This window comes from Perognathus longimembris, chromosome 19 (assembly GCF_023159225.1).
Source record: "Perognathus longimembris pacificus isolate PPM17 chromosome 19, ASM2315922v1, whole genome shotgun sequence".
NCBI classification, from domain to species: Eukaryota; Metazoa; Chordata; class Mammalia; order Rodentia; family Heteromyidae; genus Perognathus; species Perognathus longimembris.
In genome coordinates this window covers 38,168,800-38,196,041 of record NC_063179.1, presented here as the reverse complement: position 1 = coordinate 38,196,041, position 27,242 = coordinate 38,168,800, and the positions used below count along the sequence as shown (strand labels likewise).

At 38.0% G+C, this 27,242-nt stretch overlaps 1 protein-coding gene across 3 annotated transcripts in view; it reads right to left on the bottom strand.

The window, feature by feature from the left end:
• Ipo11 (importin 11) overlaps window positions 1–25,980 on the bottom strand; it is a 118,654-nt gene extending 92,674 nt beyond the window's left edge. For 2 of the 3 annotated variants that reach the window (XM_048368433.1, XM_048368436.1), the window contains exons 1-7: window positions 25,835–25,980; window positions 22,774–22,858; window positions 11,867–12,010; window positions 8,311–8,411; window positions 7,787–7,859; window positions 6,385–6,588; window positions 1,790–1,922 (exon numbers count right to left, since the gene is read on the bottom strand). In XM_048368433.1, the coding sequence (XP_048224390.1) occupies window positions 1,790–1,922; window positions 6,385–6,588; window positions 7,787–7,859; window positions 8,311–8,411; window positions 11,867–12,010; window positions 22,774–22,800 (682 nt within the window). In that variant the 5' untranslated portion in view covers window positions 22,801–22,858; window positions 25,835–25,980. The remainder of the gene's footprint in view (window positions 1–1,789; window positions 1,923–6,384; window positions 6,589–7,786; window positions 7,860–8,310; window positions 8,412–11,866; window positions 12,011–22,773; window positions 22,859–25,834) is intronic. The other variant, XM_048368435.1, reaches the window with a different exon arrangement.
• Window positions 25,981–27,242: the final 1,262 nt, after the last annotated feature.

Here is a 27,242-nt window from a genome sequence, read left to right as displayed (position 1 = left end):
CATATTTGTATTTTATTTGCATTTTATTGTGTGTCTCCTCAGAGTAAAGCACTTATGTATATGTTGAATAAAATAATGAATACGTTTGTCCAAAAGATACTAAATTTAAACAGATAACATATAACCAAAACTCTGATCCTATATATTTTTTTCATTTTAGGGCATAATATTTGCAAAAGAAAGATTTTCTAGGGCAAGGTACTTTTAAAAAAAACTAATGAATATATAAGAGTTTGAAACAGGAAGACATTAAACAACATAAAGCAGACTAAAAAAAGGAGCCACATTCTTGTTTATTAGAATTTTAAGTTTTTAAATCAGTACAGCAAGAAAACTCTTCAGTCTAAACAACTGAAAATTCCTTAACCATTAAATACAGCATTATCCACAGTTTTGTATATAGCCTTCTATCAACTTCTAATTCTTTTTAAGTAGCATTTCTCTCCAAGAAATTAAAATTTCTTCCTTAAAGATAATGACAAGCAAAATGTAGCAGCACACACTTGTAATCACAGTGATTCAGAAGGCAGAAGCAGGTGTCTTGCAAGTTCAAGACCAGCCTGGACAAAAACAGTTAAGACCTTCAACCCTAAAGTGAATTAAAAAGCAGAGTTGGGAGTATTAAATCAAGTGGCAATGTGCTTGCTAACCATGTTCAAGGCTCTGCACTTATCTCCAATACCAGGAGGGGGAAGGAGGGCCTGAAGAGATACTGACAACAACAAAATCTCTGTTCATTGAATACAGGATAGGAGATTTACTGTGGTTAATTAATGCAAGAAATATATTAAGCTAGTGCCAAGAGTATATGATAGAATTTCAAGGTATAATAGTAAGTTTCATTTATATATAAAAATTATGAAGCATGCAAAATGAGCCATACTAGAAAGGTTGCATAAGACTAAATAATACAAAAAACTAAAAGGGTTTTAGCATCCAGAAGTGATTCTATAACAGGGACTAAGAGAAAGAGAAAAATGTGTATATTTTAGAAATCAAAAGAACATCAAAATATATTCATCAGAACCTGGACGCTGGTGTCTCAATCCTAGCTATTCCGAAAGCTGAGATCCAAAGGATCAAGGTTCAAAGCTAGCTTGGGCATAGAAGTGCGTGAGACTCTTATTTTCAACAAACCATCAAAAAGTCAGAAGTAGAGCTGTGACTCAAGTGGTAGAGTGCCAGATTTGAAGCTAAAGGGCAGTGCCCACGTCCTGAATTCATGCCTCAGTACCGGCACACTGGCGCTGGCGCACACATGCACACGCATGCACACACACGCATGCACACACACTCTTGGAAGGTAAAATGGAAATATTATAGTATGGAATGCTAGTTAGCAGGATACAGAAAGGCAAAGGCCAAGGTACAAGCATGAAAATTCCTTGAGGAAAGGTGAGCTGGAAGACTAAGAGCTCAGTCTAACCTCTAGGACTTTAGGACACATAACAGGAAAATGATAAGCATAAATGCCTAGAATGAAGAAAGATGGAAGTAAAAGGTGAAGACACACAAAAAGAACATAATCAGAGGCATGAGGATAATGAGGTAGGTAAAAGAACTTATCCACTTCAACTGACTGTTGGTACTTCTCTATGTTAAAGCGGAATAGAAAAAGCTATCTTCATGAAAGAAAAGCTTTTGTCTTTCAGAGAGAAATGAATCCTTTATTTCCTAGTGCAATCAAAATAGAAATCCATTCAAAGGAAGTATTTGGTGACTTCTGAGGTATGTTATTTCAATGGATTAGTCAATAGGTTAAATTTACTAATATAGAGTTTACTAGTACCTTTTAATGATAATAATGTTCGTTCTAATGAACTTTGAACTGCAGCTTCATTCCCAGTAGAAATTTGTTGCAGAAATGTGTCTGTATGGTGATTCCATAGAGAACAGGCGAAAGTGTAAATTCCAGAAGCTAACTATAAAGAAATAGCACAAATTTATTTACCACATATACATTTCAGTAACTAAGTAGAACTACAAAACAATACATTTTGGTTTTACAAAACACATTTCCAATAAGATCTGAAGTAAATGTATAGCACTGTTTCTAACATTTTTAGCCATAATCACAGTAGTAAGTGTATTTTACACTTATGACTGCCCAAACTGAGCTATATAGGGTCTCCCATGTCTCAAAGGGGAAAAAAAATTGAGCCATAAAATGGTTAAGTAACTTGTCCAAATGCAAACATGCTTCCTGATATAGTAACTAGCAATTAAATACAATACTTGAATGAGACCTGCGTTATTTGTATAATGAAAAATATAAACTCTTAGGATAAAGATACTATACAATTAATTCAATATTAATACAATAAATACTAATATAATTGATGGAATTGTGATAAAATTTTCCTTTTGTAACTATGAAAAAACAGGAAATAAAACACATTCTTTAAAAAATTATTCAGGAAGTTCCATCTACACCCTTTTATTCTATTCTTTGAATGATATAAGTATGCAAGCTTTTCCTATCATGATAAAAAGAGAAAAAAAACCTTTACCCCATATCACACCCACAATATTTTAAAATCATGCCAAATTTACTTTAAAAATATTTTTCTAATGAAGTAAAATGAGAAAATTATTTTAACTATTGTCATTTTTCAGAGACTGCTTGTGGTACCAGGAAAGCATTAAAGAATCCTACCACCTGCATATACATAGTACAAATTGTAAGGTAAAAACTGTATTTATACTAAATATGAAATCACCCCCAATCAAAATATATTGAAGAGCATCTGTGAATATTGTAGAAAAGGTTAATGTCACAAGATTACAGTAAAAAGAGCATTTTGTTGCATGGTAGGTCCAGTTGTGAGAACAGAGAATCCACCACTTAAAATACCAAATTTGGAGTCTACAAGAATGCTAGCAGGTGGCAAAAGGACTCCAGTCACTAAGCTCTACCACTAGTGCTCCAATAGAGACTCCATACGACAATATTTTATCATATTAGAATCAAAGAATTCAATAATGAAGCACATTTTTGTTTCATGAAATCTTTTTCATTTGACTCTAAATACAGTGTGAAGAAGTTTGGTAACTATTAAGATCCATTCCACTTTAAGCAATTTTCTTCAGTGTTTGTAGTCTTCGTTCCTTTACCACTACCACCACCCACCCCTTTCAGGGCTTCCAGCTTGCTAGGCTTGATACTGTTGAACCACTCCTTCGGCACAATTTTCACTGCTTATTTTTAGGATAGGACGTTCTTTTCACCAGGGCACATATCTACACTGCGATCCCCCTTCTTTATGCTTTCCACTGTTGCTAGGTTTAAAGCCATGTGCCATCAGGTACAGCTGCCCTCTAGTCTGCACAGGCTGGCCCGGAAGCTGAATCCTCCGCATCTTACCCTGCAGCATAGTCGCAGGCAGGTGCCACTGCACCCAGCTATAAAAGGAGAAGGGATTTGTGAACTTTTCTGCCCAGACTGACCTCAAACCATAATCCTCCAAGTAGCTGGGATTCCAGGTGGAAGGCCCCGTGTGCAGCTCATCTCTACTTTAAAAAAAAAAAAAAAGTACACACACACACTACAGTGTTGCTGTGTGTGGTGGCACTGGCCTATACCCCAGAGGCAGGTAGATCTCAAGTTCAAGGCTTGGGCCACAGGCAGAGCCAGCATCTCAATATAAATAAATAATAAAAAAGTTTAAATATTAATGGCAATATTAGATCATAACCTAAGGCTTTCTCTTCCTGGCCCTGAAAAGTAATTCCTAGTATAAAACTAGTACTCTGACTAAGGAGAACTGGTAAGAAAAATGTGCAAACGTGATGTCATGAAACAGATATTTCTCAATACACTATAGGATTTGATATAAAAATAAAGAGACAGTATGATGTTTATGTATATTCTTTATTTCCTATTTCGCATTTGGAGTTAAACACCTACATAAAAACATCAGACATCTTCTAAAGCTCCAATTCAAGAATTGTTTTTAGCTAACCCACAAGATTTTTTGTAGCTAACTACACAAACAGGGATATTTACATTCTTTGACAAAGAAACTGTCCATGGTCAAACTTTTTGACTTTTCTAAATTCTCTACCTAACTGGGATTCTCTTTTTTGCATCACTCAATTTTACAAAGAATCTTACTAAGCTGGAATAGTCAGACCCCTCCAATACACACTGAGAGTATGTAATTACTCTCAATATCTAATGAAGTTCAAGACCTCCATAATGCCTGAGAGGAGATCTCATCATGCTGGTCTGTTTTCAGTTAAGTTTATTACGTCGACTTGCCAGAAACTCTTTATTTCTGATGCTTTTTCAAAGACTTTCCATCTACCAACAGTTCCTATCTACACCTCTGACCCCTAGCTCCTTTGGCTATAATTTCCCATATTCACTTTTATTCAGAATTGTGCCCCATCTCTTTACCCTGCTGCTAAATACTACTGGAACAGCAGTCCCACCTGAATCTAGTCTTATCATCTTTAACAACTGTTCGGGTAGTTTTTTCTTTAACATCTTTCAGTCCAAGGGAGAATGATTTAAAAAGAAACAAGCTGTTGGAATAAAGAAGTCATTGCTAAATACTGCATATCCACAAAAGATATGCATAACTTTCATATGTTCCACAAAAACCTAAAATGGAGTATGCTAGTAAAAGTCTCAAGTGGAAAAAGAAAACAGTGGCACAAGCAAGAAGAAGAAATAAAAATATTTGTAACATTTCTGTTAAAAGAGAAAGTCAATGAGATAATATGCAAATAAGTTAATAAAACACTATGTAAACCTATACTTCACTTTCTATTTCTAAACCAGGAGAAACAGTGCCACCCACTGACTGTTTGGTGACTTTAACCGAAAAAGAATTCAGACCCTTTAAGTTTATTTCAGTATTTCAGATATGCTTAAGTATTTTTAACTTAAGGACCACTGCCCTCACTGCTTTCCCTTATAAAGTTAATACCAAAAAAGGTTTTTATCAGTCATGTAACATAACTAGTACCAATACAATAAGTTACACATACCAAGTCATGCTTTAGTCTTTATCAGCCATATATACAATCAAAAGTATAGAAGGTAGGACACTTCAAAAGATATGAGATCTAGTTTTTGCAAGCCAATTGTAGGAAGAAGGGAAAATATATATATATGTATATACATATACATATATATAAAACAATACTACTCTAAGATTTTTTTTCAAATTTTTATTATCAAACTGATGTGAGAAAGTTCAGCAGTGGAGCTCACTAGACACTGATGAAAGTTAACTATACAACTCATGGGTGGAGATGGGAAGGAGGGACTGGGAGTGAGGGGACAGATGACACAGTGCTAAAGGAAATGTACTCATTATTTGACTCATGTAAATGTAACCCCTCTGTACATCACCTCTATAATGACAATAAAGTAAGTTCTTTAAAAAAAACACCACTCATTTATAAAGTAAAATATAGTTAAACAAAAGTATCAAAGCCAGGGATTGGTGGGCTGGGAATGCTTAGCGGTAGAATGCAAGCCTAGCATGCACGAAGCCCTGGGTTCAATTCCTCAGCACCATAGAAACAGAAAAAGCCAGAAGTGTCTCAAGTGGTAGAGTGCTAGCCTTGAGTAAAAAGAAGCCAGGGACAGTGCTCAGGCCCTGAGTTCAAGCCCCAGGACTGGCAAAAATAAAACAAAACAAAACCAAGTCAGGGATTGGAGTAAAGAAAGTGAGTCCAAAAAATAGTGCCTGAACAACTGACAAAGGGATACTCACCCCTCCCCAGTGGTACTTCTTCCTTACATGAATCACTTACATCAACTCTACTTTCTACTGTTCCTCCATTTGCCAAAGATTCATTTTTAAGAGATTATCTAATCTGAAGTACTTCCATACTCTTCCTATCACCATTTCTACTTGAGGCAGATAAATCTTTCCATTCATATCACTTCACAATTAGAATAACTCAATCTAATCAAATAAATCATCACTTTATAATTAGAAATAATTCATTCAGTGAAGTTAACAGAGAAGTAAAGCTGTATTCATTCCCCTACAAATAGCAACATTTCCATAATCAAATTTAACTAAGCTGTTCAAGGGCAGTGCCCAACCCCAGAATTCACACACGTACACACGTACACACACACACACACACACACACACACACACACACACACACACACGGCCTAGTGGGAAGTCCTTAGTCACGGAAGGAGATAGATGAAGGACCTAGGGCTTAGGGCTCTCTTTCTGTTTCCTGACTTTAGCTGTGAGTACTTCCTCTTATGTGCTGCAGACATGATATCCCTCCCTTGCATGCAACCCAAACCAATGGGTTACTCAATCTTGGACTAAACCTCCAGAACTAATGAACTAAATAAACCTTTTTTTTTCATTAAGAAATGAATAACTATGTTTAATAACTTACATCATAAAACAGTTTTCTATCAGCAGCCAGTCGTTTAGATGCTAGTGTCTTGGTAACATGATAGAAGGTAAGTAATGCTCTGTGCTGTCGAAGATCATCTTGGATTTTAACAGACTCTATAAGAGTGGGAATCAGTTCAGGCCATTGTCTAGGACAATCCAACCGAGCAACTTTTGCAATCAGAACTGCAATCTGAGTTGCAATCTAGAGGGGGGGAAAAAAAAAATCAATCATCATAAATAAATATAAGATCAGGAATGTGGACCAGGAATGTTCAATAAATAAAATCAATTTCTACTGAAGAGGACTATTATTATTTAAAGATTTTCTTGAAATACCAGCCTAAAAACTGAGAAAATTGCCTGGCACCAATGGCTAACGCCTGTATCCTAGCTACTCAGGAGGCTGAGATACGAGGATGGTGGTTTGAAGGTTTGAAGCCATACTAGGCAGTTGAAGTCAGGCCAGGTGGTTAAGTCTGTGAGACTCTTATCTCCAATTAACCTCCAGAAAAATCAGAAGTAGTTCTGTGGCTCAAAGTGGTAGAGCACTAGCCTTGAGCCAAAGAGCTCAGGGATAGCACCCAAACTCTGAGTTCAGGCACCAAGATCAGAAACAACAAAAACAAAACTTAAAGGCTGGGAAAGTGGCTTAATGGTAGAGTGCTTGCCTCCCATGCATGAAGCCCTGGGTTAGATTGCTCAGTACCATATTAAAAGAAAAAGCTGGAACTGGGACTGTGGCTCAAGTGGTAGAGCACTAGCCCTGAGCTGAGAGACTACGCCCAGGTCCTGTGTTCAAGACCAGGACTGGCAAAAACAAAACAAAACATAAAAACTGAGAAACTTAGAGAGGTTTACAAATATACTTCTAGATTTTACTAATAAACAGCTAAATCTAACCAAAATTATTTTTAGAAGGGGATGGAGTAGTCGCAGGCTTTGAACTCAGGGCCTTGTGCTTGCTAGGTAGGCATCACTGAGCCATGCCTCCAGTCCCGTTTGTACTGTTTATTCTGACATAGTCTTGGAATAATTGTTTGGATTCATGCTTGGACATCATCAATCGTGCTATTTTATGCTTCTCCCAGTAGCCAGGATAACAGGCATATGCAACTACATCCAGCTCCTTTCCATCAATATAGAGTTGAGTGAACTTTTTCCCAGCTTGGCCTAAAAATGTGATGTTTACTAAGATTACAGACATAAGCTAGCATACCCAAATAAACAAAGTCCTTAACAGCTACAACTGGATCTCAACATTTAAAAACCAGTAGAGGTTATGTACATGTATCACAAATGAAAGTAAAAAAGTAAGATTTCACTAGTTAATACCATGAAACAAAGTAGGTTACAGAAAGGAAGCAAAAATTAAGAGAAGGAATAATTCATTTGTCACTAACCTGGTTTATTGGTTCATTGAAGTTTGTGATGAGCCCTGCACGCAATGTACATTTTTCCTCCTCTGAGAGAGCGCTATAAAGAGATAAATTTATTACAAACAAGTCACCTAACAGTAAATGCAGAACAGCACTTCTATGAATTTTAACAATAAAAACACTTTTAAATATGTGACTGATAGGTTTAGGTCAACATATAAACCACTTCCATTACTTGAACACTTGGTAATCAAAGACGGTAGTTCCTTCACAAATAAATAAAAAAGGAGCAAGTCATCAGTGGCTCACACCTATAAACCTAACTAGTCGAGAGGCTGAGGTCCAAAGATCATAGATTGAAGCCTGCCTGGGCAAGACTACATCTCCAATTAAACTGCATAAAGCAGGAACAGGGGCATGGCTCAAGTGGCATAAAGCCAGCAAAGAAGGTGAATGAGAATATTCATAACTAATAAGCCCTAATTCTTTCCCATTCTTATCCTTCCAGAGTTTGGAAGAGATTACAAAAGGGGAGTGATGGAACTTACTGAGGTGCTACACGTCTCCAGTAACGATCAATTCCATTCTTAAAGTAGAGCACAGCAAGCCACCTTACATTTATATCTAGAGTATGGTTGGTGAAAATGTTCTGTGAAAAATAATATTAGAACAAACATGAAATCCTTTTACAGTATATTTAATATACCCACTATAAAGCACAGATAAACAATTGAATGTTTTATGTAGCATCACTGTATAGAGCACCAGTGATAAGCAAGCTAACCTAGCTTGAAGCCATTGAGTTCAAGTCCAATACCAGATAAAAAAAAGAAATTTCATCACTGTATATACTGTATTGGTATTTTCTAAATACATGTACTTCTATAATTCATGCAACAAAGTATGCCTATTCAATCAAATGTGGTGCCAAGTACTAAAGTCTCAGAACTAAGGAAACTGAGTCAGGAATATTATGAATTCAAGGCCAGTTGAAGTAAGACTCCAGTGAAGGGAAAGGAAGGATGAATTCCTACTCAGTGGTTTGTTAAATAATTAGTAAACATGAAGACTCACTATGCTATTCTACTTGCAGGTATGGTTGAAAATTTCAAGAGTAAAAAATTAAACTCAGAAACAAGCAATCATAATCCAACTCTCTCTCTCTCTCTCTCTCTCTCTCTCTCGTCACAAAGCCAAAAATGGAGGCATCTCAAGTGAGTCAGGAGGGAAAAATAGTGAAGCAAGAGGACTTGGGTTCAAGACCCATGATGAGTCTTGGGGAATCTCTGGGTTAATATATACAAAGAAATAAACCTATTCCTCATAACTATACTTATACAATCATACTTAAAAATAAATTTGAAAGAAGTTAAGTGATGACAAAGCTAAAAGATATGACATAACTTCTATTCAAAATTAGCCACTACTAAAAAAAATGTACTCAAGTTTACTAAAATAATTAATTCACACAGTCCCCATTCTGCATAGTACTGGGGGACTATAAAAATAGCTATGCAAGCCAAACCATGAGACATAACCTTAATAATCTTTGAGAAATTTTCAAGACCTTTAAAAGTGTTAGTCAAAACATTAAAAATCCTTTTATTCCTAAATACACAGGGAAATAAAAACAGTAAAACTTATAGCAGCATTGTAATTTAAAATATTACAGTATTAACAAAGTGTTGTCGGGCTGCTCAAGAGGCTGAGATCTGAGGATGGCAGTTCAAAGCCAGCCTGGGAATGAAATTCCCTGAGACTCTATCTCCAATTAACCACCAGCATTAATCTTGAAGAAACACCCAGACCTGGAGTTCAAGCGCCAAGACTGGCACAAGCAACAATAACATTAGATAGATAATATTTTACACAAAAGTCTATACAGAAAAGTACACATATTCTAACATACATGCCTTGTAAAATGTATCAACTTATTAATAAATGTGTAAATACCCCCAAACAAAATAATCATAGGAATGTATTGGCAGTTATTATTAAAAATCCATATACTATACACCCCCCCCAAAAAAGTAACACCTATTAATTTTAAAGGTCTAAAAATAAGTAAAATGGGAAATCCTAAAAATAGTTTGTATTTTAGTGAAAAAGTACAGGTCTAGTTACAGTGTATTCATTCTTTTCATGTGCCAGTAATGGAGCTTGAATTCAAGGCCTGTTTCTCTCACCCATGGCTAGAACTTTACCTTTACGACTAGAGACACCTGCAGCCCAGAGGGCATAATCATTTAAATAAAAATGTAGAGAGACAAGCATTCAGAGATTTTTTAAAAAGTTGTACTATGCTTCAAATTTACAAGCATGATGCTGGATTAGGCAGGAAAGGATAATAGGAGTTTCTTCAATATCATTTAAAAATCAATCTATTAAATACCTCTTACCACACCAACTTTCATCTTACAGGAACAATGCAGTACTACACACTTAATTTCCCTCAGTCATGATCAGTATCTTGTTAAATTTTTTTTTTTTTTGGCCAGTCCTGGGCCTTGGACTCAGGGCCTGAGCACTGTCCCTGGCTTCTTCCCGCTCAAGGCTAGCACTCTGCCTCTTGAGCCACAGCGCCACTTCTGGCCGTTTTTTCTGTATATGTGGTGCTGGGGAATCGAACCTAGGGCCTCGTGTATCCGAGGCAGGCACTCTTGCCACTAGGCTATATCCCCAGCCCTCTTGTTAAATTTTTAATGGACAATTCAAACTTCTCAGTCATGAAGTCAAATCATGTGTGTCAGTGACTATATTACCCTATTTTACAAGTTATCAATTTTGTTCTGAATTTGTGACACAGGAACAAATCCAGGGTCAGTTTTGGCTTCTTTGTCATTGCCTTCAACAAAAATAAAATCTCAAACATCAATCAAGGTTCTCAATTTTCAGAAGAAATTAATAGGAAAAACTCTCAATACAAAAAAGCTTGTTTTATTCTGGCACTGAGAAAACTATTTTGATTAATTAACCAAAAATTTTAAATAAGAACAGTATATACTGTTCATAATTATTATGCTATTTCCCATGACTCCCAGGAAAAATTTTGGTATGTCAACAGATGAACGTTTTTAGATGGTAAAAGAAAACATAACAGGGGTGGGGGAGTAGGGGGGAAGTGGGAGAACAACGAAGGAGGGAGTAACAAGTTTGACAAGAAATAAATGTGCTCATTACCTTAAGTATGTAACTGTAACCCCTCTGTGCATCACCTTGATAATAAAATTAAACTACATTTTTAAAAAAGAAAGCAATGTTTTCAATGTAACCATGGGAAAGGCGCTGTGTCAGTGGTGAGCGCTTGAAGAGCATGGATTTGACCCTCAGCACTGAGGATACGAAAAATGAAAAGGACCACTGAGCATGACATTCTGAGCCTGATGCTGCAAGAGACACCTGAACAACACAGATAATATAAATTAGAGTAAGAACAAAATATGAAAATGTACAACAAAAATTCCTGTGTTAGCATTCATGTGCTAAAATTGAAAAATCATCAGAGTGGGTCTTCTGAACAGATACTGCAAATACTTTGTTCAATTATTTACACAGAATAAATGTTACATTCAGACAGTCAAAGTATGAAAGTCACTAACCCATAAAAAATATAGCCAAAGCAAATGACTTCTTTTGTCAAGGGTTGTAATTAAAATATAAAGGAAAGATCCCAAATGTTAATCCACCAACAATGTTCTTAAATACTGTCAACAAGCCACATCCTAAAACAAAAAGATAATAGTAGCATAAATGGCAGCGAAACACTTGGATAAGATTTTTTCTTTTCTTTTTTTTGCCAGTCCTGGGGCTTGAATTCAGGACCTCAGCACTGTCCCTGGCTTTTTTTTTTTTTTTTCTCAAGTCTAGCACTCTGCCAACTTGAGCCACAGTGCTACTTCTGGCCTTTTCTATGTATGTGGTGCTGAGGAATCGAACCTAGGGCTTCATGTATACAAGGCAAGCACTCTTGCCACTAGGCCATATTCCCAGCCCACTTGGATCAGTTTAACTCAAGTAAAATGTCACTAAATCTATGCTGTTACAGAACTATTAAAATAATGGTGTTTCCTCATATTAAAAATAAAGAATCTTAGAACAACTTACCAGCAACACTGAGTAGAAACCTGGCTGTGTCTCCCACTGTTTCAATTGTTCCTCAGCTGGTTTTAAAACAGAGGTATCCTGACTGGTAGCCTGTGTTAAGACCTGAAGAACTACAGTGCTGGCACTGTTGAGATCCATGGAAACCTACAATGATACATGAACATAGGTGAATACACATTTGACATGATAAAAAAAAATCAACAGTAACACAAATGGAGAGAAAATGCTTCTGTCTTGAACAATCATTTACTTCTTTTAACTATTCTTCTATTTTAACCAATTTCTACCTTTTCAATGTACCATCCAAACTTGACATACTCTCCAAACTTAAAATCATTTTTTCTCTAAAGGAAACTGCCTGCAAATCATTCTTTCATAAACAAAACACTAGTAAATTGGGGCCTGGAAGAGTACACATACACAAAATCAGAAGTTCTTAAATTGCGATTAAACACGATTGCCAGAGGAGATAAAGGCTAGAGGACCATAAGTTCAAGTTCCCCTGGGCTACACAGGGCAGCCTAGAGTACATAATGAGATACCACCTAAACACAAAACCAGAAAATAACACTAGTTTGTCCATTATTATATATATCTTTATTATAAAGTAATGTTGAAGCTATAACTATTTACCACATACTAGCACCCAACTTTATCCTTTGGTAAGAGCACAAAAGAACAGAAAAAAGAATGATTTTACTTACTGACAATTACCTCCTTACATCATATCTGCACCAAGAGTAAAGAAACAAAAATACATTATGGCCTGGATGCTAGCCATGCAATTTTTCACTGAAGGCTATTACTCTACCACTTAAGCCACAGCTCCCCTTCCAGGTTTTTGGTGGTCAGTTGGAGATAAGGGTCTGGAGGATTTTCCTGCTGGGGCTCCTTTGAGCCAATATCCTCAGATCTCAGCCTCCTGATTAGCTAAGGTTACAGGTATAAGCCATTGGCACCCGGCAAAAAAAACAAAATAATTTTAAAATAAAAGCCTACTCAAGAAATGCTGTTAAAAAAGACAAAGGACAAAAGGTAAACCAATGCAACAATAGTACTTACAAGACAATATGCTGTAAACCAACTGTAAAAGTGGGGAAGAGTGAGGAGGAGGGAAAGTAGGTGAAAAATGAGGAAAGGCTAACAAGCTTGACAAGAAATGTAATCACTACCTTACGTATGTAACAGTAACCCTTGTGTACATCACTTTGACAACAAATAAATAAATAAATGAATGAACAGAACTAGGGAAAGGAAGAGGAAAATCAAAATGGAGAGACAAAGGGTAAAAGGCAAACCAGTGCAGCAGCAATACTTACAAGACAACATGCTGTAAACCAACTGTACAACTAGGCGGAGGGAGTTGAGGAGGGGGGAAGGTAGAAGAAAAATGATGGAGGAGGTAAAAAGTTTGATACGAAATGAACTCGCTGCCTCACATATGAAACTTAACTCCTCTGTACATCACTTTGACAACAAATAAATTTTTAAAAGGAAGGCAAAGACTTAAGTTGTAATGGGAGGAATTACATCACTTCAGCATTCAATAAACAATTATGACCCTTTCAAAAATGTACGTGTGTGTGTGTGTATGTGTGTAAGCTGTGATCCCAGCACTCAAGAACAAAAAGAGGCAAGCCTGGGCTACATAGAAAAAATAAAAACAAAATAAACTATCCCAAGCAAATGAACTAACAACGAAAATACATAATAAACTAGGAATAAAAGGCAACTTTCTTAATCTCCTCATAAACAATATCTATGAAAAACTCATTACAAAAAAAAACTCATCACAGTAACATCATGCCTAATAATTATTCAACACTGTATACTTTCTCAGAACAAGGATAAGACAAAGTTGCCTTCTCTCATTACATAAAGAACACTGTATTGGAAGATCTTGCTAAATAAATAAGAAAAGGTATTCAAATTAGAAGGTAGAAAACGTTTATACTTAGAAAACTGCAAGGAATCCATTAACCTGTAAGAATGAATTCACAAGCTCAGTAAAATTGTAGTATACAAGACAGAATACAAAATCCATTTTATTTCACTATGACAGGAAGTCTGAAAATTAAGAAAACAATTCCATTTACAAATATGTGAAAGATAAAAGACTTATGAAAACTCTTAATAAAATAAGCACAAAGTTGTACAAAGTTGTACTCTGAAAAGGACAAAACACTGCTGAAGGAAATTAAAATCCTAAATAAATGAAAAGATACGTCAACTTCCTAAGTGGACTACTCTAGTATTTTTCTTTAAAAATAAAGTTTATCTATAAATTCAATGAAATTCCTATTAACATTCTACCTGCCTCTTTTTTTTTCTTTTAATTGTTCTTGTCAGTCATGGGGCTTGAACTCAGGGCCTGGGTACTGTCCCTGAGCTCTTTTGCTCTAAGCTAGCACTCTGTAACTTTGAGCCACAGCTCCATTTCCGGTTTTGAGGGGATTAACTGGATATAAGAGTCTATGGACTTTCCCATCCAGGCTGGCTTCCAACCATCGTCCTTAGATCTCAGCCTCCGGAACAGCTAGAATTACAAACATGAGCATCAGTGCCAGACTTCTACCTTCCCTTTTTGTTTTGCAGAAAATAAAAATTTGATACAAGAATGCATATGAAAATACAAGGGTCTGGGCTGGGAATATAGCTAGTGGATAGCTAGTGGTAGAGTGCTTCCCTCATATACATGAAGCCTTGGGTTTGATTCCTCAGCACCACATATATATAGAAAAAGCCAGAAATGGCACTGTGGCTCAAGTGGTAGAGTGCTAGCCATGAGCAAAAAAGAAGCCAGGGACAGTGCTCAGGCCCAGAGTTCAAGTTCCAGGACTGGCAAAAAGAAAAAGAAAAAGAAAAGAAAATGCAAGGGTCCCAAATTAAAAAAATCCTCGAAAAAATATATATAAAGTTGAAGGAGAAGCTTGAAAAAAATAAAGTTGGAAGAGTTGCATGCCTTAATTACAAAACTGAGTACAAAATTAAAGTAATCAAGACAGTCATGGCACTGGCATGCCCGCGCGCAAACGCAAACACACACACACACACACACACACACACACACACACACACACACGGAAAAAGACCAAAGTTAATCAAAATTTTAAAATGTGCCCAAATGATATCACCAAGAAAGTGCAGAATGAGAGAAATATTCACAAATCATTTATCTAATGAAGGACTTGGACTGAGTATGTGAATACATAAAGAAAATGTGGTATGTGTACATAGATATATATGTACATATATACATACTATGGAATATTGAAGAAAAATTAAATCATGTCATTTGTAGGAAGACATCATATTGAGACAAGCCAATGTACATAAGTATAAAAATCTACGTACATACCTAATTGCTTAGATGGTTGAACACAAAACATGAATCAAGCTAAGGAGACTACTGAGGAAAAGAAAGAATGAAACAATAAAATGAATAATTGTGATACAGAGAAACTCACAAAGCTGATGATAGGGTAGACAAGTAACACAGACTGTGGCTGAGTAGGGACTGAGGGGAAGGGAGTGTGTGGACAGGGAGAATAGAGGTTAACAGAAGGAAACTTGTTGGAGACGCTATTTTTGGAGAAGGGTAGGGAGTGCACAGAGGAAGTGAAATTGATTAAAATACAATGAATTTGTGGGGATGTAACAATGAAATTCTTCCCCTCTACAAATGACACAAGCCAAATTTTAAAAAGAACTTTAACAAGTCAGTAATACTAACGTAAATCAATCTAAAATCAAGCAAAGAATCTGACCAGGGGCTGGGGATATGGCCTAGTGGCGAGAGAGCTTGCCTCCTATACATGAGGCCCTGGGGTTCGATTCCCCAGCACCACATATACAGAAAACGGCCAGAAGTGGCGCTGTGGCTCAAGTGGCAGAGTGCTAGCCTTGAGCAGAAAGGAAGCCAGGGAACAGTGCTCAGGCCCTGAGTCCAAGGCCCAGGACTGGCCAAAAAAAAAAAAAAGAATCTGACCAGCAACATGAAAAACATATGAAATCACCAATAAGCATTAGAAAAGATGTTCAACAACATTAGTCCTTAGGGAAATGCGAATCAATTTTTTTAATACGACTTTATTTCTATCCACTACAATGGTTACAGGTGAAACCATAGTGACTGCCTAGTGGAAGGAAGCAAAAGGATCAAGAGTTCACTGTCAGCCTGGGCTCTACTGTGACATCTTGCCTCCAAAAAAAATAGAAAATAGGTAGGAGGCATAGCTCTGCAGTAAGAATGTCTGCCTACCACCACAAGGCCCTAGGATTAATCCTTTGCACAAAGGAAAACCAAAATAATAAGAGGTACAGAAGCAAAGTTGGAACCCTTAACACTGCTGGTGGGAATATAAATTGCCACCACCTCTGAAGAAATTCTGGTAGATCCTCAAAATGTTAAACACAGAGATGCTATACAACTCAGAAATTCCACCTCTAGGAATATACGAAAGGCAAATATGTATGCTCACAGAAAAATGTGTACACAATGTTCACAGCAGCATTATGCATACTAGCTCTGAAGTGAAAACAACTTAATCATAGGATGAACAGAGACTTCCATACAGTGGCCATAAAATGTTTGGCCATAAGATGATAGCAATACATTAATGAATTCTGCAAACATCAAGCTAAGTGAAAGGAGCCAGACACACACACACACACACACACACACACACACACACACACACACACACACAGAACTGTGATTCTACTTATATGACATATAACAGGCAAACATATAACCAAAAAGTAAAAAGTAAGTAAAGATTGCCTAGGGGTGAGGGACTACAGAAAAACGTTGAATAACTATTGATGGAAATGGTTTCCATTTTTAACACTGAAAATGTAACAAAAGTGGTCTTAGTGGATAATTCAACAACTCTGTAAATACACTGAACCAGTGAAAGTGTGCACATTTTCAGTAACTGAACTGTACAGTCTGTGAAGTGTACATTCTGGGAATTACAGCTTTTTATATGTCTTTCAAGAGCTTTGACTATGTAAAAGTCAAAATCAGCAAGAGTCAAGGAAAAGTCAAGGAAAAGTGATCAAGACATGAAAATGTAGCTAGAATATCCATAACAATGAACGTAGTCAGGTGCCTGTAGCTCACACCTGTAATCTTAGCTACTCAGGGAATCCCTAGTATCATGAGGCCCCCCAGTCCAAATCCCAGTACCAGCACAAAAAATAAAGTATGACAATGTAGTAAATATGCCATATTTGAGTAGGTCAGTAATTGTACTCTCCTCAAGAGTTCATGACAGCAAGCTTAAAAACTTGGTCTTTAGTAGCAAACGTAGATAAGCAACAGTCCCATCCTAATACCTGGATCTGTGGTATCAAATTTGCGGAGCTAATTTTTCTCACTCAGAGGCTCTGAGTCTTATAACCAAACAGCAGTTTTAATTGCAAATAATCATTTGTATAAAGCACTTAATATTCTTACCATTTGATGTTATAAAGACAGTAATCTAATATAGTTAGGAAAAAATCAAACTAACTTTTATTAGTTCCTTCCCCTTTTTAAGGGTCCCTTATTATATACAGTATACTTCCAGCACACAAAAAGAAAATGCATTTGTATGTTAGCAATAGTGCCTTTATCTTCATTCCTAAATTTTCTTTTTTTTTTTCGCCTAGGGGGTTTTTTTCGCCTTGGGTCTTGAACTCTGGGCCTGGGTGCTGTCCCTGGCCTCTTTCTGTTCAAGGCTAGTGCTCTACCTCTTAAGCCAGAGCCAGCTCCCTATTTTTCAATGATTAATTGGAGATAAGAATCTCATGAATTTTCCTGCATGGGCTAGCTTCAAACTGTGATCCTCAGACCTCAGCCTCTTGAGTAGCTAGGATTACAGGCATGAGCCATTGGCACCCAGTTCTAAATATTCTTTATGCCATGTTCTGCAATTTGTTTCTTTTCCAGATAATGTGTTATGAGACCTATCCTCCCGAAAGATGGCTTTTAAAAAAGAAATAAAAGAGTAACCTGCAGTCCCATCTAGTGGTCAGTAGTAAGTATCACACCCAGAAGAGTACAAGCCAAACCTCCTTCCCTACAAACATGAAATTTTCAGTAGCCCCTTAGTCAGGACAACCATATGAAAATGCAGTGGAGCTTTCAAGATTCCGAAGAATAGCACAAAGAATAATGAGCTCTTGAGGAAAAAAAATGGCATTTTAAGGATAATTTAGTTCAAGGAAAGTAGGGTTCCATATTGAAATGAAAACCTCACCTTGAGGCAAAACATTACAACCAAACTTCCTTACAGCATCTTTACTGAAGAAAAAACAAACAAACTAAGGGTCAGTGGTTTATGCTTGTAATTCTAGCTACTGAAGAGGGTAAGATCTGAGGATCACAGTTCAAAGCCAGCCCAGGCAGGAAAATCCATGAGATTCTTATCTCCAATTAACCACCAGAAAACCAGAAGTTACAGTGCGCTTCTAAGTTGTAGAGTACTATAGCCTTGAGCAAAAAGTTCAATGACAGCGCCCAGGTGGAGTTCAAGCACCATGACCAAAAGTTTTTTTTAAAAAAAGTGAGATTTCAATGTGCTTTTCAGATTTACTTGAAGAAGGATATTAACAAAATGTAATATGGTAAGTAACAATGAAGTATAAACATAACTCAAAAACTGGATCAAGAACACATACACTAGCTGGGCACTACTGGCTCATATCTGCAGTCCTAGGTGCATCTAAGTCCTAGGTGTATCTAAGGATATCAGTTCCAAGCTAGCCCAGGCAGGAGTCTCTTATCCTAACTGACTAACAGGAAGCTGGAAGTGGAACTGTGCTTCAAGGGATACAGTGCCAGCCTTAAGCAAGAAAGTAACCAGATAGCACCAAGGATAGCACCAGGGCCCAGTGCCTCCCCCCACCCTCCCCACAAGACAGTGACAGATAAATGGAAAAGTTTTAATTAAAGACAATAAATAATTTTTTTTTTTTTTGGCCAGTCCTGGGGCTTGGACTCAGGGCCTGAGCACTGTCCCTGGCTTCTTTTTGCTCAAGGCTAGTACTCTGCCACTTGAGCCACAGCGCCACTTCTGGCCATTTTCTGTATATGTGGTGCTGGGGAATCGAACCCAGGGCCTCATGTATATGAGGCAGGCACTCTTGCCACTAGGCCATATCCCCAGCCCCAATAAATAAATTTTTAAGAAGGGAAGAATTCAAAAGACCATTAAAGTGGAAAAGTCAATACATTAGAAAACCTAAAGAAAAGGGTATTTTATTATTCTGAGAAATCAAAATTCCAAAAGAAAAATTGTTAGTTGGGCATTGTGATGTATGCCTGTAATTTCAGCATTTGGGAGGATGAGGCAGGAGGATGGGAAGTTCAGGCCAGCCTGAGCAAAATAATGAATTCAAGTCTTCCTGGGATACACAGGGAGACCCCTTAGTCATTTAAAAAAAAAAAAAAAAACTAAGGAAAAGGAAGGGGAAAAAACACTGCTTAGGAACTGGGAATACAGCCTATTGATAGACTGCGTGCCTCACATACATGAAGCCCTGGGTTCGATTCCTCAGCACCACATATATAGAAAAAGCCAGAAAGGGCACTATGGCTGAAGTGGCAGAGCGCTAGCCTTGAGCAAGAAGAAGCCAGGGACAGTGCTCAGGCCCTGAGTTCAAGCCTTAAGACTGGCCAAAAATGCCCTGCTTAAACAAAGCTTAAGCTTAAATCTAACCAGCTTCTAGATCTTCTAGTAATATAACTAGCATGAGATGAGGTGGTGACACAGATACAATGAAATATAATTGATAATTAAGCTGGATAATAGGTAGAGATGAAGTTCCCTTATACAATTCTGTCTATGTAAACATATTTTTTAATTGGCAACTAATGGAGACACAGATCATTAAAGTGATTCACAGCAGATATAATATTACCTCTTATGGAAATATTTAACAGTAAAGAATTCCTTTATCAAGAATGCCTAGCATGGGTCATGTCTATTATTACACCTACTTCCTTGCTTGACTGCATCTAATCTACACAAACTTGAGCTGTTAATACCCAAGTTCACTTAACACACTATAAAGGATACAGTAAATGCTGTGATGAAATGAACAAAACATTAGAGTTGTAAAGTCAAGGACAGACTTTTAGAAAAGGTGAAGCAAGAAGTCAGGGGATAAAAATATTCCTAAAAGAAATGAGAATTGTTTGACATCAAAGAGAGGACTGTAAACTATACACTTTAAATAAAACCACACCAAAAATAAAAAATAAAAAACAAGTGGCCAGGCATAGTGACTCATGCCTGCAATCCTACTCGGGAAGCAGAGATCTGAGTGAGGATCAAGGTTCAAAGCCAGCCTGAGCAGAAAAGTCCATGAAACTCTTATCTTCAAAGAACTACCAGAAAGCCAGAGGTGGAGCTGTGGCTTGAGTGGTAGAGCAAAAAGTTCAGAGGCAATCCAAGCAGTAAAGAGTACATCAATCCAACAAAATTTAGCAACACTTTACACTGGGAGTTTCAAATAAACCCTGTGCTCTCCAATCAACTTATTCTAGTACTGTGCTCTTCAACAACTGAGATTACTAGGTTTAACATCAGACTTGTCTGCTTTATTCATTCAATAAGCACTGAATACCTACAAATGCTAGATTGCTATACATAATTGAGATACAGAGACGAAACAAAAAGACAAAAAAAAGAAAAAAAGATGTCCTGTGGAACGTATTTTCTAGCAAGCCGTGATCAAAACACATCTGTACCTCCTAAAACTACACAATTTCACATCTGTGCTAAAACCAAAGAAACTGCTCAATGGAGATGAGGATAAGGTGAGTAATCAGCCTTGGACTTGCCCATAGTAACAAGCGGAGAAGAGCACACATGTCTACTGTCAGTGAAAGGCATCAAATGTTATTCTTCCCTTGTACAACCACTTCCCTCTTACTAGAAAGCTCCTGACTCGAGTTACAAGCAAGTCTTGCCCTTTCATTTCATTCTAGTCTTTGCTCAGGTCCTCTACTTAAAGAGCTCTTTCTTAACTGCCACTCCACAAATAGCTCACTGATTCTGATGGCTTCTTTAATTGTTCTGTATCAAATCAATAACTATCTGACATTCTAGTATGTTTACTGTAATAATGGTACAGCTTCTTCATCTGAGTTTAATGTCTAGGGACTTCAATTTGTTCAAAGGGTGTCCTAGAACCTAAAAATTATGAAAATAGGTGTTTAATGAATGAACTATGTGAATAAAACCCAATCTCCACGTAAGGGTTGTATAAAGCCACAGAAAGCACTTAAATTTTCCACTTTTCCCACCTACTCAGTCTAACTTCCAGAGTATATAACATTTCAGCTTCTTGCAACTGAACTCAATTTACATTTACAGCATTTGACAGTGAAACGGCCTCTGCTGATTACACACTACTGTGAAAGAACAAAAAACAGGAGTTTTTCATTCAATTCTACACAAAACAAAGACAAACATCAACTAAAATATACTATAAAAGTATATGCTACTATGGAAGAAGAGAAAAACTTAACCTCTAGGGCACATAGGGAAAGCTATCTGGGAGGCATAAACAGGAAGATAAGATCGCAGTCCAGGCCAACTCAAGCATAAATGCAAGACCCTATGACTCTATTTAAAAACTAACTAGAAACAAAAAGGTCATGGCTCAAATGGTACAGCACTTCCCTAGTAAAGGCAGGGCTCTGAATCCAAAACCAAAAATAAAAAGACAAACACCAAAAGACTAAAGAGTAATGGAGGATTGGAATGAGGACAGAATAATTGAGAGGGTTTTTTTGTTTGTTTGTTTGGCAGGTCCTAGGGCTTGAACTCAGAGCATGGGCTCTGTTCTTGAGCCTCTCTGTGTTCAAAGCTCACACTTTAGGAAGGGGTGCTGTGGTTCAAGTGGTAGAGCGCTAGCCTTGAGCTGAAGAGCTGGACAGCGCCCAGGCCCAGAGTTCAAGCCCCTCGACTGACAAAAAAAAAAAGAAAAGAAAAAAGAAAGACAAGAAGCTCACACTCTATCATTAGAGACACAGCACCATTTCCGGCTTTTTCTGAATAGTTTATTGGATATAAGAATCTCAAGGACTTTCCTGCCGGGATGGCTTCCAATTGTGATCCTCAGCATGTGAGCCACTGGTACCCAGCTTAGTTAAGAGATTTAAGAAAGCTTAAATCCTAACAACTGAGTTGAAAATGAGTGCTAGAACCTGAAATGTTCTTCTAAAATTCATATGGTGAAGTACTAATCCCAGTACTCTTGGTATTTAGAGGTAAGAATTTTAAGGTAGTGACTAAGATCCAAGAAGGTACTTGTGGTATAATGTATAAAGGTAGGTAAGATCAGGCCAGGTTATTGACATCATTAGTCCTTTTATTCTGCAAACATGAAAAACAAGCAGTTGTAAGGGTTCAATATTTGTGTGTGTGCTGATACTGGGACTTGAACTCAGCTCAAGGTTGGCACTTAACCACTTGGTGCTTAAGTGGAGATAAGAGTCTCACAGACTTTCCAGCCTGGGCTAACTTTAAACCACAATCTTCAAATAGCAGCTTCCTAAGTAGCTAGAATTACAGACATAAGCCACAGGAGCTTGAACCTGGCTCCAAACAATGATTCATGTTTTTCCATCCATCTTTTCTTTTTCACAATATTCTGTCCTATAAAGACACTTGGAGAGTTTCCTTGTATAATCAGTATTTTCAGTCCCTTATTAAAACACAGAAGGGTCTCTTTTTTTTTATCATGGAGGTTTTCATTAGGATTTCCATTTACCATCCAGAGAATGATGCTCCAAAATATTAAGAAATCACTAGACGATAATTAGTTCCCATTAACTGATTGCTTGAGGAATATGTTGAGGTATATCAATATTCTCTAATCACCTATATCACATAGTAACTTCCACTTACTTTCAGGCATTGAATCTGCTGCAGCATGGTGTATATTTTTCAGCTGGTTTTGTACTCTCTGCAATCTCTGCACTGCTTGAAATAGCTTTAAAATACAATTTGATTATTTACTTAGTCTATTAAAACGTACCACTCACATTGGCAAGCAATAGAAAATACATGTAAACTCTGCAATATAAAAAGAATAATAAAAACTAAACAAAATACTAAATTACGAAAAGTGCAACTGTCTCTCGAGTAACTTTTCACGTAAATGTTTTTAAAAGCTTTCAATTTCTTCTCTTTAGTTATTTGAACTTGGTGATTAAGGAACAGTATTTTTAAAATGAATATATGCACTAAGAAAAGGAAAAAAAGATAAAAGCAAGTCATTAGGACTGGGCGCTATTCCAATAAATGGTGTTGTTATAAGACAACTGAGCACTGGGAAGTGCATCCATACAAGGAATGATGATAGGAACCTTGGAGCCTTTGGTCCTCTTATAACACCAGTTGTTGGAGGGAGGGAGGAGGTTGGAAGAGGAGGACAGAACCAAGAGAAGAGGAAACAGAGGTGAGAAGAGGGAGAAGAGGGAAGGGAGTGAAGGGGCAAAGCCCTAAAATAATTCAGAAACTGGTTTATGAATCTAGATATGCATGATCTTATGAAATATACCACTTCCGAGCCTCCGTTTCTTCAAGCAAGCAGGATAGGACTTGATAATGAGCCCAAGACCACTTCTGATGAAAATAAATGGTATATTTTTGCATGCCTGTGCATGACCTTGGGATTCTTCGACTTTTACCAAATTAGTACACCTTAAATTTTAACAAATATTCCTATCATTTGGGTATCTCGTTAAAATGCAGAATCTGATTCAGAATCTTATGAATAGAAAGTATGTTTGCAAATATCTAAGAAACTCCCAGGTGATATCATGTACCAGATTTTGAGTAACCGCTATAGAAAATCAATCCAGCTTAAGCTCTACAAAGCTTAAAATTGTGGGCTTATCTGTAATTAGCCTGATTATTTAGAAAATCAAACCAAGAGATTCCAGATACATACACCTGCACTATATGTGTCTAGCCATTCCCTCAAACACTCTGAAATTAACTGGCAATCTCCATCAGATGCAGAAAAAAACAACACAAAACAGAACACAAGTGGAACTACTCAGTAGTAGAGGGCTTTACCATATGTGCAAAGCTCTGCTTCTATCCAAAACAGTAGGGTAGGGAAAGCAACAGGCATTATACACACCACACATACACACATGCAATACAAATATCAAAATGTAACTAAACACACTAGCTTTCTCAAAATATGGATTTTTAAATCTCATTTTTAAACTGTTATTACAAAGGTGATGTATGTAGGGGCTACAGTTATATGTCAGGTAAAGAGTACATTTCTTTTTGGACAATGTCACCACTTCTCTCACATTCTCCTAGTTTTTCCCCTCCCATCTCCACTCATAAGTTGTATAATTCATCTTCAACATAGTGTCTAGTGAGTATCGCTGCTGTGTTAGTTTAGCCTTTGTCCCTCCATTTCTGTGGCTCCCCCCCTTACCGTCCCCAAAACAGATAAGCAAACAAACAAGATGAAAAGAAAAGAAAAATCAACTAAGAAAAACACCTTTGCTTCCTATTCCTGGAGTTCATTTTCATAAATATTATTTTATATGATAAAAGGCACATAGTATATGTTTATTTCTGGAAAAATCTTTCTATATTTTAAATGCCTTCTTGTACTGACAAGGATTCAGCATTCTGGTTTAGTCCTGAATGTAAATATTCATAATGTCACAAAAATCTGAAGAGTTTTCTACTATTAACCAAATAACCTTTCATTCTTGTCTAAAACTTCTAATAGTATTATTACAATCAATTTCATTTGTGATAAGTATTCATTTGGTTTTAAAAAGTAGAACCAGAGCAAAGTACATCCCCCTTCCCAGGGGCTCTACTATATGACCATAAAGCATTGTCACAATTAAACTGTTTTTATTATTCCCAGTACTAGATTCTATGGGGGGTGGAGAGCTCCACAATCCTATCATAATCAATAGGAACAAAATGTCTAAATCTCCAAAATATTCCTCAGTGAAGAAGATATAAGAAGTAATGCATGCAGCAACTGCCTTGTATAGTTGTAATCACTTTCTCTTAACCTGATCTCTGTACTGACAAGTTGCAAATATGCCAAAAATGAAGGAGGAAAATCTCTGTCCACGGGGGTGGGGATATATCATGGCTGCAAAATGGTCTTCCTCAGTCTCTTCTGAGGAATAATCCAATACCAAGGCGCTTGGGCACTATAACTGAGATCGCTTCAGCTGTACTGGCAAGGAGGTTGAGTCGGTTGCAACCTTGGCACCGATAGGCAACTTACGAGTCTCCGCTACTATCGCAAATCACTCTCAGATAAGATGACCTCTCTCACAATCCACCATGTCACAAAATACGAAAAAATGACAAATGCATCGGGCCTCAAAATAATTTTTGCTGAATCACAAATAGCCCCAAACATTAAAGCTGCAGCAGTGGCCAAGCGTGAACACTGGCGGCCATACCTCAGCATGAAGCTCCTTTCCGAAAAGGTCTACTCCCTATTTACTTTTTCATGGAAGGCCAGGAACGGTCTGCCGTTTAAAGCTTTCACAGTACAGCTCTCAGAAGCAAGACTGGGGCTACACAGTTCACAGTACAGCGGCTTTGCACTAAAAAGGACATTCTCTCAAATTCTGCACTATTTATCCTCCCAAGGGCAAATGCACCACCCAGGCCTAACTAACAGCGGAGCCACAAAGAGTACCCGGGGATTGGCTCTGCCACCTCGCACCTCGATTCCTCCACACCCTGCTTCCCGCTGCGGGCTGATGGTGAAGCCTTGCTCCCGGGGATCCCGGGGCTCCCAGGAGGCCCGACACTAAAGGCCGCTTTGGCCTTCCCGGTGCCATCATCCCTCACCTGCCGGTAGACCCCGGTTCCTTCCTCGCTTCTCCGGGTCTCCGCTGCCCAGCCCACCCCTCGCTCCTCCTCGCACGCGCCCTGCGGCTCTCCGGCCGGGCCTCACCGTTTGGTTCGGTCTGGAATGGCCAAGTCCTCTCGTGTGCACTCCTCAGCACGAACTGGCGTCGGTTAGTCCCGCGCCCCACGCTGCCAGTCAACACGCTGCCGCCTACTGATGCCGAAAACAGCTTCTAGGAACGCGCCATGTTCCGCGTCGCAACTCACCACGTCACGGGCGCGCCAGTATGACGCCAGAGGCCGGCCGAAGCACGTGGGGCAGGCAAGGGAAGAAGACGATAGGCTAAAGGCCGGGAGGGGAGGAGGGGCTTCCTGTTCGAACCCAAAGGCGCCCAAAATCGAGATCCGTAGTGTGCGCTTGCGCGTTTTTAGTAAAACCGGGAGCCTGCAGTACCGGGATCTGTAACCATGGCAACCCTGGATCCGCCTAGCCAGCCCCGCGAAAATCAATCTGTCCGGAGGTGACGGAAACTGAAGTCAGAACCGTTTTATCCTCACTCTTCTAGATATCAATGGCTTGTTTTTACAATTTTCTCACAATAAAGTGGTCATTAACAGAATCCATCAGTCAGCTATCCACCATGTGGATTTCATTGTAATCCTTGAACTTCCCGGGTTTACAAAGCAACAAATGACAAGAATGGGAAGATTGACTTTTACCCTTCTTTATCATATGATTTGTATGAGGGGGATTACATTATAACACTTCCACACACGCATATGGTGTATCAAACACGACTCCCGTTTCCCTCCCCATCACCCACCCCCCCCACCCAAAAGTTTCAACAGGTTTCAATGTTGTATTTTCCTAGATGCAAATAACTTTCAGCCACTTCCTTCTTGAGGCATTTCCCTCCCCCTGTGGCATCCCAGCACACTCCATGGAGCCTGCCCCACTTTCTTGTCATCCCGTTTTTCCTTTTGGAAAAACTGAGATTTTTTTTTTTTTCTTTTGCTCAAGGCTACGGCTCTGCCACTTGTGCCACAGCTGCACTTCTATCTTTTTGCTGCTGAATTGGAGATTAGAGTCTTACAGAGTTCCCTGCCCTGGATGGCTTCGAACCATGATCCTCAGATCTCAAAAGTGCTGAGTAGCTAGAATTACAAGCGTGAGCCACCAGCACCTGGCTCATCACAGTAGTTGTTATAAGTGATTTTTTTTTTAATCGGAATTGCCAGAGAGAGAAAAGTATGACCGTGGAACTAAAAGTCAAAGCAATGTGGGTGCAATGAATCAGGAATGTTGGAGGTTTGTGGAAGTTGGAAATATCAAAGAAACTTTCTTTCCTACAGCCTCTGGAAGTAACTCAGCCGTGAACATAATTTTGGCCTATGTCTCCAGAATCCTAAAATAATAAACTTGTTGTTTCAAATCACTCACTTGTTAGAGCCAAAACAGAAAACAAACATATGCCTAAATGGTAGTCCTTCTAATTCGCTACAGTTTATTTTAC